Source organism: Octopus bimaculoides, chromosome 8 (assembly GCF_001194135.2).
Source record: "Octopus bimaculoides isolate UCB-OBI-ISO-001 chromosome 8, ASM119413v2, whole genome shotgun sequence".
NCBI classification, from domain to species: Eukaryota; Metazoa; Mollusca; class Cephalopoda; order Octopoda; family Octopodidae; genus Octopus; species Octopus bimaculoides.
This window is the reverse complement of record NC_068988.1, coordinates 14511675-14524484: the sequence shown is the minus strand read 5'-3', so window position 1 is coordinate 14524484 and position 12810 is coordinate 14511675. Positions and strand designations below refer to the sequence as shown.

Here is a 12810-nt window from a genome sequence, read left to right as displayed (position 1 = left end):
AGCAACAAAAAACCTATTTGTATATGCTCCACAAGGGAAAACAAGGAACATAGTTTACAATGAGGTGTTATAATCACAACAGCAAGAAAGTATGTACATGATCACCTTTTTTACGAAACTTCATTGACTTTCATATATTTATATTGATATACATATATATACGTGTGTTTGGGTGCGTGTGTGTATATACATCTCTATATATAAAGATGATGCGTAGTCTAGACGGCGTTTTTAGATTTCATTATTCTCTTTAACCCGGGCAACGCCGGGTATTTCTGCTAGTATATATATATAAATATATATATAACATACATTTATGTTTGTATACACATACGCATATCTCTCTCTGTATCTATATCTATCTATACACATACACTCATAATAGATATATATGTACACGCACAGACACACAGACCACAGACACACACACACACACACACACACACACACACACACACACACACATGCATGTTTATATTCCTACGCACACATGCTTCTCCCACCAAATTTTTATTATTGTAGAGGTGCCTGTTCTATAACATCATGTCAAAAGCACCAATCAGAATAATCCCTGTGTTATTCTATTTGTCAACACGTTAACATTATTACTTGTTGGCATTCTGAAGGAAACTCACTGCTGTTTTCTGGGATCAATCGTATTGCTGTCAGCATTGATACTGGATATCAAATGCGAGGGAAAGCAAAATGAATTGAATAATTCTCTCAATATAGACAAAACTGACTCAGTTCAATTAAAAGTGCCTAAAAGACAAATGTGCTAATTTATTATTAATTAGAGAATATGCATAGACAATTCAACAATGCAATATGTTTTAGTGTGATGGTTTGCGTTGATAGCCAAACAGTGCATAACAACGTTCGACCAGGGCTAATATGAAAAAGAATAGTAGAATTAAAACAATAGTATTTAATTCTGCTATTTTGATTTCCGATGGAAATAATCACACCTATTTCCTTGATTCATGTGTAAGGTCAATGGTTCTTTGTAATTTAACTATCAATTAATCTCATTTCTTGGCATCACACCGCATTTTTTACAAACAATTCTCTACAATAAGCCTGTTAATATAAGGGTTAGCAAACAGTGTTGAAAACTATGCTTCTTTCGACGATAGCTAAGAAGTGAAAACTGTTAAAAGTTATCTTTCTTGGTTGATTCGTAAGAGAATAATGTTAGATAATGCTTAATATATTCTGCTAATCTGTGTATTTCACCTTATTGGGATTATTTATGATGTTAAAAACATTGGAAATAATCAAACACATCTTTTTTATCATTTAAATATGCTGTCAGCGCCTCTTTATATTAAAATTAGAACATTTAATTTATGCCCGGACTTGTTTCCCTTACCTCTTGCCTAGTCATTGACTAACAATCGTTTTTCTTATCACAATTGTTTATAGTTAACTTTTAAATAATCTCTGCATGAAATATATTACTGGACTTTCTCGTCTCTCCGTCGAATGAGGGTTTCAGCAAGGCACAGCAGTTTGTGGAAAACAACTATCTGCCTATGGTCACCTGTGTGCAGGGTTAAAGCTAATGACTTCCAGTAGCATCCTCTACCTGCCCTCGTCGCCTTTTCCCTATCGCCACTGGACTTGTGAAAAGAATGTTATGGTGCTGGTATCTTGGTTTGCTGTACGGTGAATATTATTACAGTGCGCATGTAACACGAGCCCAGTAGTTATAAGGATGCAGGATTTATATGGAGTTACCTTCTCTTAGTTGAGCAACTAAAGAACTGAAGGGCCTCATCTACCCTGGGTTCGTTGGGATGCCTTGAGTCACCTTCTTCCGGAGGCAAATCTGCAAAATGCTAATACTCCGGGCCGGAGCAGATATGAGAACAATAATGGCAAAGAGGTATTTCCACACTCTTCAAAATTTTGGAACTCTCCAACCATGACCTCACTACCGGATACAATTTTAAATCATACTCAGAACACATTAAATATATTGATTTCAAATTTTAGTACGGCCAACAACTTTGGGGGCGAAGGCCCTGTCGATGACATCGATCCCAGTGCGTAACTGATACGTATTTTATTGAACAGCAAAGTCGACCTCGGCAGATTTTGAACTCAGAACGTAAAGACGGACGAAATACCGCTAAGCATTTTGCCCGACGTGCTAACCGTTCTTCCAGCTCACTGCCTTAAACACTAACTAAATATATTAAGCGTTCTTTGTAGCTTTGCATGTTGTGAATATTCAAGAAATCCTGAGTAATTAACTCTGAGATTCTGAAGTAATTAAAATTCAGTGAATATTATTAACATGAAAAAGAAACAACTTTCTGAAACATGCTTTCATTCTTTAATTTACAGAATTTAAAACTTAGCTAACAGCTTGTCAATTTCGAATGTAACTTCCCAATTTCCAGTTCTATTAGCGTTTCGTCACTTCTATATTACGCAAGATACTTATAAATAGACAGAGACGAGAACGGTTCAATGCCTTGTTCCAAAGAACGAACATCACCAATAAACTGACGATGGCCATCGTGGTGAAAGGTCAACGCCTTACTCACTCAACCATAGCGTCTCTTTTTGACTTTGTCCAGAGCTTACGATAAAGATATCGATTTATCAACTCAATAAAAGACTTTCATGTGCCACATTTAATGATTATATACATATAAGCTAAGATTTCTTAATTTGTTTTGATAAATTTATTTCCAATATCTAATTAAGAAGCTTATTCGATTTCTTCTCGAATATTCTTTGCTATTCAATAAATTTCTATCAGCATTTTGTTGTAAATATTGTATGATCTATCTTTGAAATTTCTTTATACCTACATCTAAAAAATATTTCTATATTTCTTATTGATAAAAGAATTTCCATAAAGAGCACTGTAAAAAAAAATTAAAGAGAGGAAATATATGAAATATATAAGAAATATATGAAGATTTACTGATGCCTTCAGTTTCAATTTTCTTAGAATACAATCTCAAAATTGAATGAGAGCTAATGAAAAATCTGTTTACTTCTAAAGGGTTTAAAATGATTATTTTCGAGATGTTTAAATGTACTTAGAATGAATATTATCATATCGGAGTAAATCTATTAGATACGTAAATATAGTGTTACAAAATAACTTCTGGCACACATACATACGTCACGTGCCCATGTATAGACTTTCACAAAGGTATTTATATATTTTTACATACGCACGTCCGCACGCACACACACACACACACACACACACACACACACACACACACACACGTACACATATACATACATGTACATAGATTCGTAGCGCAAGCATATATCCACTTAGACATATATAAAAGATAGAGATATATATGAATAAACTTTACTACATCTATTAGGTACTTTGGTCTCCTATTTACAAATTGTATCGGATTATGTATGCATGTATTATATGTTGTAAGTATGTACGTTTATGCGAACATCATACATGTATGCATCCATCCATGCATACCTACATACCTACATACATCTCTCTTTTTTCTCTCTCTCAGTCTTACTCTCTCTCTTATTCCCCCCTCTCTCTCTCTCTCTATATATATATATATATATACACACACATGCATACATATATATATATATATATATATATATATAGATAGATATATATAGATATGGATATGTATATGTGTGTGTGTGTGTGTGTGTGTGTGTGTATTAAAGCACAATACAGCAGAATGGTTCAGAAGTTCGGTACGCAACCACTAGGTCGCTGGTTCAATCCAACAGTGAGCCGTCTTGGGAATTTATAATTTTCGGTAGCCTCGAGACGACCCATGCCTTGTGAGTTAAACTGAGCAAGCGGAAACTGTATGGAAGCCCGCAGAGTGAATTGTACGTATAATTCTAATGGTAAACACCTTGACTTACATTGTATCACGCTGATTTTAGCAGAGAATTATGTTAAGGGAACACGTGTCTGTGGAATACTCAACCACCAATACGTCCATTCAATTGCAGGTAATTCAGTTGCGCAAACAGCTGAATCCTCCTCGTCGAACAACGACGAAGATCCACCGCCATACATTCGTGCACAAAATGTATCGTACACATAAAGGCTCTGTAGTTAAGAAGCTCGCTTTGCAATCATATAGTTTTGAGTTCAGTCCCACCTCGCGGCGCCTTGAGCAAGTATCTTATACTGTAGCCCTGCTATGGTCAATGCCTTGTAAGTGCATTTTTTTTTAGATAGAAACTGTGTGGAAGCCCGTCCTACATCTATATCAATTTATGCGTGTGTGCTTGTGTCTGTGATTATTAACTACCTACCCCACCGCTTGACCACCGGTGTTGGTTTGATCATGTCCCTATAACTTAGAAGTTCGGTAAGCGATATTGACAGAATGAGAACTAGATTTAAACTTAAGTTTAAGTACTGGGGCCGATTTCTGCGACAAAATCTTTCAAGGCAGTACCCCAACATGGCCACAGTTTAATGGTCTAAAGCAGGTAAAAAATAAATGAATATGTATCCAATTGTATTCATGTGTGATTACGTAGATACTTTTCTTGCACATTATTTACATTATTTACATTTGACGGATATTTGTCCTCATCTTGTTTGTTGTTAACACAACATTTCGGCTGATATACCCTCCAGCCTTCATCAGGTGTCTTGGGGAAATTTCGAACCTGTTTTCTAAATTATACAGTAATATGACTGATTAAAAAGAAAAATTAAATGCTTTGTCCGAAGAAACAATGTACCGCCCTCTCCAGGAACTGAACCAGCGCTCATACGACGCTCAGTCTAAGAACCTAACAACTAGGTTGGAGGGTATATCAGCCGAAACGTTGTGTTAACATCAAACAAGATAAGGACAAATATCCGTCAAATATAAATAATGTAAATAATGTACATAATTCCTCATCTCTTAAATATAGAACTATAATACTTTTCTTGCCTTCAACACACTGAGAATATGACAGTACAAGGTATATGCCCATTTTGGATTGGTGGCGCCCATCACTTTTTAAAGGGCTTCTGTGATTGGCGGGAGGAAATTTTTCATGGACCAGAAACCGACCCTGAATTCTCGCAACAAGGCAGATCCTACTAAAGGTACTCAGAGACCGGATGGAGGTATTAAATTGGGTGGTGGATTAGGTCTACTACCCGAGAATAGAAATTGTCCCTCCGACCAGCTTACACATAGTTTTTATCTACCAAATTTCATTCATAATTAGAAGGCTTTTGTCCAATGAGCCATGCAATGGGATCGAACCTGAAATAGTGTAGTTGCGAAGTGAACTTTTTAACTACACAGTTGTGTCAGCTTCGTTTGTTGTTGTTAGCATTCCATCGCTTACAACGTCCACGGCCAGGGTTCCAGTTGATCCGATCAACGGAACAGCCTGCTCGTGGCTGAGCACTCCACAGACACGTATACCCTTAACGTAGTTCTCGGGAATATTCAGCTTGATGCAGTGTGACAAGGCTGACCCTTTGAATTACAGGCACAACAGAAACAGGAAGTAAGAGTGAGAGAAAGTTGTGGTGGAAGAGTACAGCAGGGTTCGCCACCATCCCCTGCCGGAGCCTCGTGGAGCTTTAGGTGTTTTCGCTCAATAAACACTCACAACGCGCGGTCTGGAAATCGAAACCGCGATTCTATGACTGCGAGTCCGCTGCCCTAACCACTGGGCCATGGCACCTATACGTCAGCTTCGTAGTATTAACTAAATAAATGAAGCTTTTCTGGAAAAAAAAAACCAAAAAAATAATAATAAAGGAATTGAAACTTTTGCAGAACTTCTAGCTCTTGGGAGGTGACGGCTACTTGAAGACAAAAAACAAGAAAGAGAAAAACGAGATGTACAGAGAGAAGAGAGAGAGAGAAAGAAAGAGAGAGAGAGAGAGAAAGAGAGAGAGAGAGAGAGGGTGTGAGGAGAAGGAAATAAGAGAGAAAGAGAACTGGGAGAAAAGAAGTAAAAAAGCTGAAATGAGATGAACACGATAGAATATATATTAAAGAAAAGACACGAAAAACGACGCCGAAGTAAAGAAGTAAGGAAGATAAAATAGAAAATTGTGAACACGAATATTATCATAATTCTGTGCAATAAATAAATCTGTATTATTTTTTTATTTCTGTACGTCTTGTAGTTTGGTAAGTTTTATATGAAACGGTAGACATTTTTATAACATTTGGCGGAAGTTGAGACAGGTAACATACTTACAGCTGCCTAACTCAAGTGGACATTGCTGCGTATCCATTGGGAAGTTTTCCAGATGCATCTTACAGCTTGCACGGACAGTTAATCTGAAAGAGACAGGTTGAGATTTCAGAAAGAATAGAAGGTAATTCTAAAGGTAACACCTATTTCCTAATATATATATATATAGTGTGTGTGTGTGTATATATATTATATTATATTATATATAAAACATTAATAATCATTTATACTGGAAGCACAAGGCCTGAAATTTGTGGAGAGGAGACTAGTCGATTACATTGACACAGAGTTTCACTGGCACTTATTTTATCGACCCCGAAAGGATAAAAAGCAAAAATCGTCTCGGCGGAATTTGAACTCAGAACAAAGCGACGGGCGAAATACCGCAAAGCATTTCGCCCGGCGTGCTAACGTTTCTGCCAGCTCGCCGCCTTTTATATAACATTATTAACGATAAGGAGAATGGAGATTTTTCACATCCATAATTTTATTTAACAGTTATTTACTGCATATTTTCCAGAACTACACGTATTTCAAATGCAGCGACTGCACACACTGTTGGATATACAACCTAGTATCATGGTCAGTGGATTTTCGTCAGGGTCCTTCACCCTAGACAGTTTCGAAGTAAAACTGGAAGAACTATAAAAATAACGTGTAAGAAATGATATCTTAGACGATACGATGTTTTCTCGGATATATAAATAAAAACATGGGATGTTCGAGTCACGTCTTAATTTAACCTCTGCATATTATTGGTACCATTTATGTACTTATCCATGTATATCGAAAAACATACAACGACTGTAATGTACTAGATACTGTATGCTGCTCAGTCCCACACATTGCCTAATAATACGTGGCCTAGTTGTTGAGGTCTTAGACTGAGCGTCGTGTGAGCGTTGGTTCAATTCCTGGAGAGGGCGGTAGATTGTTTCTTCGGACAAGGCATTTAATTTTCTTTTTAATCAGTCACATTACTGTATAATTTAGCAACGGAAGCGGTATTTGTAACGAATACCAGTCTGTAAGAATCGTATTGTGAAAACGCCAAACGTCTAAAGGAGGTACTTTCTCAAGGCGAATACTGCAGTTTATGGCGTTTTCACAGTTCGTCCATGTTAAGTTGGATGTGCAGATTGATCTTAATATATCATTATTTAACCCTTAAGCAGAGGGAAAAGGTTGCATGCGTGTGCGTGACAAATGAGAAAAAAACCCCCAAAACCCTTTTATTTTTATACTTATTTTCACTTTATATAAGTACAAAAACTATAATTGTTAGTCTCTCGCACAATGAAATTATATTTTCATTATCGGAAAGTTCCTAAAACTTTTTTTGTATCCGGTGTGAGCATAAATTCATTTGAGATATCCGCATTGTACAAATGTACATCGATTGATGACGTTCGCTGTTCTCAAATGAAACATCAATTGATGCTGACCGTTTAAGGGTTGATTAATCACATTACTATCTATTCTAGAGCTAATCCTTGGATCTGACGAAATGATTTCTAACGTAGGTATAAGCTCTGAAGTTTGGTGAATTGATATAGCGTTTATATCCCCCTCAGTACTTTATTTCATTGCTGATGAAGGAGAAATTCAAGCCTGGCAGGAATAGAATCTTATGTAAATAGTCGTAACTATTAGATGCTCTACAGTTTCAGTTAATCCTCATCCCTTGTCTCATGTAATATATTAATCCATTATTTATTTTATCAATCTAATTAAACATATCTATAATTTCTCTCAAATCTGCTGTTACTTTGTCTATCTATAGATTTTACACCCCTCCACAAAAACGTTGCAAGTTATTACGAGCCAATGAGAATTTGAGCCTCCGTATGATCGATCGCACTCCAAGGGGTAGCAGTTACATCTCCCTTAAATTAAATGATACCGTCATAAAAACGAAATCGATAATGGGTCGTATGGTACTACATGCATTGTTTAGAACCAGGTTTCTCAATGAATGCGATTTGGCACCTCACCCAAGTGGAAATGGGATTTTTAGGGGCGAAAAGGGAAGAATATTTTACTGAAGTAAAACATAGGTTATCAATCTTTTCAAACACTTTTCGGGGTGTGTATTATGCTGACGATAACGTTAAAGGGAGCTGAACCGTATGAAAAGAAGTGGGAGGGGGCTGTTGTTCATTCTAAAGACTGTTTCACTTTTTCCTTGACCTCTAAAACTCATAAGGCTGGTTACCCGGTTTCCATGGAATGTAAACGATTGAAATGACACTACTGCCCCCTAATGGGACGCCGGTCTGTTGCAGAGCACAAGGCCAGCAATTTTGAGAAGGATTCCTTGACTAGTATTTTACCGAACTGGAAATGATGACAAGCTGAGTCGATTATATCGACCCCAGTGCTCAACTGGTACTTATTTTGTCGACCCCAAAAGAATGAAAAGCAAATTGATCTCAGCGGGAGTTGAACCCAGAATGTAAAAAGCCAGACGAAATGTCGCTCAACATTTTGTGCTCTGTGCTAAAGGTTCTGCTATCACGCTGCCTTTCTAAACATTGTTAAGTAGACAATAATCAACTCTTACGTAATTAAACACAGTTGTGGATGTTAATTTTCATGTCATCATTTATTATCAACCATTTCTTTTAATGTTCTGCTGCTTCTTGATTTTAGCGTTTGTCCCTTATTTTATGTGTAATGACCTCTTTGTCTCTTTTTAATTACTTAATTAACCCCCTCAGTTCGTAATCGTGCATCTTAACAATAAAATTGAGTTTTGAATGTTTGCTCCTGTATATGATTTTAAAAAAATAAAAAAATTGAATACAAACAGATCTATAAATGTAATTTTCCTTGAAAATACAGCATGATTTCTGGCTAAAGACGCATCATTGACCTAGTTCTCTAGAGTGAGACAACTTTATCATAAATCTGCGCTTTACTTCTAAACGATAAAATGAACTCCTTTTACATTCTGAGTTCAAATGCTGCTGGTCTTAGCTTTGGATTTCATCTTCACAAATTCGATAAAAAATAAGTTCCAGTATAATACTGGGGCTGATTTAATCATGTACGTCCTCGCCTCGAATGTGTGGTCTGATGATTATATTAGACATCCTTATTTTTTTTTTTTTGGTGTAGTTTTAGAGGTTTTAGATACGAAAATATCGGCTTAAATTTGTTTTGATTAAAATGTAGTTTGGAGTTCAACACGATTGTGAAAAAATGGCAACTTGTATAACTAACACCGTAACAAAATAGAGATCACACTTGTTAAGTCTATCTGTTACTTTGATAGTTCTTGTTAAAGAGTGTGTCAGAAAGACAAGAATTGTGTATTTAGTGTAAGAAGACCCATGTACCGATTCCACAGCTTATTTAATGAAATATCCAATCTTTATTTCAGATTTCGTGCATTTTTAAATACCTTATCACCGTCACATTTACATCGTAATTGCATAATGATAATATACGAGACTTTTTAAGAAAAACATTCTGTCAATACCAGGTGAAAACTGTTTTATAGTTTTACTAAAAGACTTCTCAGTAATACCCCATAACCTCCACATCAAAACTGTTTTTCCAAAATGAGGTTTTAAAATATCAAGTCTTCAGATAATTTGAAAAAGAATAACACAAATAAAACTAAGACTGACAAAGAAAATGAAAACCATTTTTAAGCAGCATCGTAACTCATAGGCTTATGCATGAAAGAAGAAAAATAAATTGATGAAACCCTTATAGTTTTCCTTCCTGTGAGATTGCAAAAATCGTTGCAAAAAAAAAAAAACAACAACCCAAAATGGCTGTTGTCATACAATGATTGTAAAAGTCATAAAACCTGTATGAAAAAAACTTATTTGAAATGTCATGCATGGAGATCCTTCAGATCTTTTTTTAAATGCTTGCTATTAAGCATCGATTCAAATTGGAGAGAAATTTTTGAAATACCTGGAAATATTGAAGAGCAACGAGTTGACAGTTTGCAAAAAAATAAGATATTTCCCAGTTCAGCTTGATGAGCCCGCCATTGTTGATAACAAGGCCCTTGTCATGGCGTATGAACGTTATTTTAATGATGGCTGTAAATCGAAAGAAGGTATATTATTTGTAAAATGCTCAGCACCTTACACTACTAGACAAACTATATTGCTTTGAGACAGGGGCAGCCCTTTATCGGGAAGCAGGCTGCTTGAGACATGACTCATCATCAGGCGGGCCACACTACTCAAAGTTGTGAAAGTATTTTTTCGTTAGGCAGGCTTATCATAAATTCCCGCGGGCCGCAGGTTACCTGTGGTTGTTTTAAAATTTTGAATCGACGAATATAAAGTTCTGTTACAAAATTTGATATCGATTGCAGCGGATGGTGTTGTTTGAATGTTTAGAAGGCATAAAAGCCTCATAGAAGGTTTTAAAAAGCATATATCCTGGTGTCACTGAGAAAATACATGGTATTGTTCACGGACGCAAACTTGTAACAAAACAAATGAGTTGAGTTCTACATTATTCGCTTTGTATAGTTATTAAAACTATCAATAAAATATCACATACGATTGCTTATTCATGAAGTTTTGTTCTGATGATAATGAACAGTATGTTGAGCTTCTTGTTTTACACACGGAAGTCAAATAGTTCGCTCTTCAAAGGAAATTGCTTCGCAAGATGTATAAGCCCTTTTGATACCATGGTTAGAGAGGGAAGAGGACAAAAATATTGCTAAGAAGTAAGGAAACGAAAATAACATTTATTATCTAGCTCGGATATTTCAAAAGCTTAATATGAGATCTCTTTTTACATCAAGAGAAATTCATTATATTGATTGATTGATTGTAAAACTGTATTGAAAACATTTACTGAAAAATTGGAAAATTTTAGAACATTTTAAAAAAGAAAGCAGAAAAAGACAACAACCATATTTAACGGCTTGTCTGAGTTGGCAGAAATTTGTGTGTGTTGTTTTAATTTTTACTTTTAATAAAATGGATTTGAAGAAAAAAATTCTGGACGCTTATCATAGCTAAAAACTGACAGAAGATTCTTTGCTTTTTATTCCTTTCAAGTAAAACCAGGGATGAAGTAAAATCCATTTTAAATTGTGATGTTGGATCAACGAGAAGAAATAATTGAATTACGATGCAGTGAAGAACACAAAAATAAATTTATGGTAATGCAGTAAAGATTTAATTCTGATCTTTAAAACACTGCATGTAATATACTATATCCAGGATTACGGACCGGAATCATCGTCATCATCATCATCATCATCATCATCATCATCATCATCATCATCATCATCATCATCATCATCATCATCACCGTCGCATTCGTGGTGGTAGTGTTGGTAGTCGTCGCCGCAGCCGCTGCCGTCGTCGTCGTTGTCATGGTTTTCATTTTTAACGTACACTTTTCAATGTTTGCATGGGTTAGAAAGGATTCCTCCAGGCAGATTTTCCTACAGCCCAATCTCATTTCTGGCACCCTCCGTCACCCGTTTCGAAGTAAATAATATTTCACCACGATCAGGCATGTTTTTGCAGAAGGTCGGAAACGCTTGTATGGCAATGACACTCATTTACAACTAACACGATGTATCAAGCCATTTTTTCAAGATTTTTTTCCGGCTTTACGTTCTGCCGACTTTGCCTTTTGTCCTTTCGGGGTCAATGCAATAAGTAACAGTTATGCACTGGGGTCGATGTAATCGACTAGCCCCCTCCCCCCAAATTCCCAGCCTTGTACCTATCACAGAAAGGAGCTGTGTGGTTAGGAAGCAAGCTTCTTAACACACAGCCATGAAATTGACATTGTCATATTGGTGAGATGACAGAATCCATAGATCGATGGCTAAAATGATCGACAATATACGATAGACACCTTCATATGTTCTCAGTTGAAATCCCAAAATATAAAAAAAAAATGCTCTTCCTGCTTGCGGGAAACAATAAAATTGGGGCACACATACACACGCATATACGCATGCACTCATGCATATGCACACACATAGACATACATACGCCTGTGTATACATGGAATACTGTGGAATATTCAGCAGCTTACATGTATGATCTCACGAGTAAAAGAATTCTGTTGAATCAAACGATTTCGTAATCATCGTCGAAACCGACGGAAGAATCCTCGGCGTCAATTCGTAATGCTGTCACCTGCAGTTTTGTAAATTAAGCAAATTAACGCTCGGCTACAAAGTGCAAACGGAGCAAATACGAAAAGAAAAGGTAAATAAGATGAATAAAAGCATAAAGAAATATATATATAAAAAAAAGAATAAACGAACGCTGCTAAATGAGAAGGAAAATCTAAGAACAACAACGACAACAACAACTACGAGAAAATGAAGAAACAAAGAAAAGTGAGATTGGCTTTGAGCAGTTCAATCCCTGGTGATGTCGAAAATATAAAATCGTGTGTGGATGGAGTGGAGGATAAAACGAGAGGATTATGTTTAAACTAGGGAGGAAGTTTCGCATGCGCAATTAGCCGAATAAAATGGACAAACGAGAATGACTCCACGATGAAAAGCGGGAATGGAATAACTTTCGACTGCTTTCACACACACACACACACACACACACACACACACACACACACACACACACACACACACACACACAC

The 12810-nt window shown here is 36.3% G+C and overlaps 1 protein-coding gene across 1 annotated transcript in view; it reads right to left on the bottom strand.

The window, feature by feature from the left end:
- Positions 1–12810, bottom strand: part of LOC106874982 (gamma-aminobutyric acid receptor subunit alpha-5-like) — a 169958-nt gene that overhangs the window by 33322 nt on the left and 123826 nt on the right. Inside the window, exon 4 of the mRNA XM_052969899.1 lies at positions 6202–6284. Coding sequence (XP_052825859.1) covers positions 6202–6284 — 83 coding nt within the window. The remainder of the gene's footprint in view (positions 1–6201; positions 6285–12810) is intronic.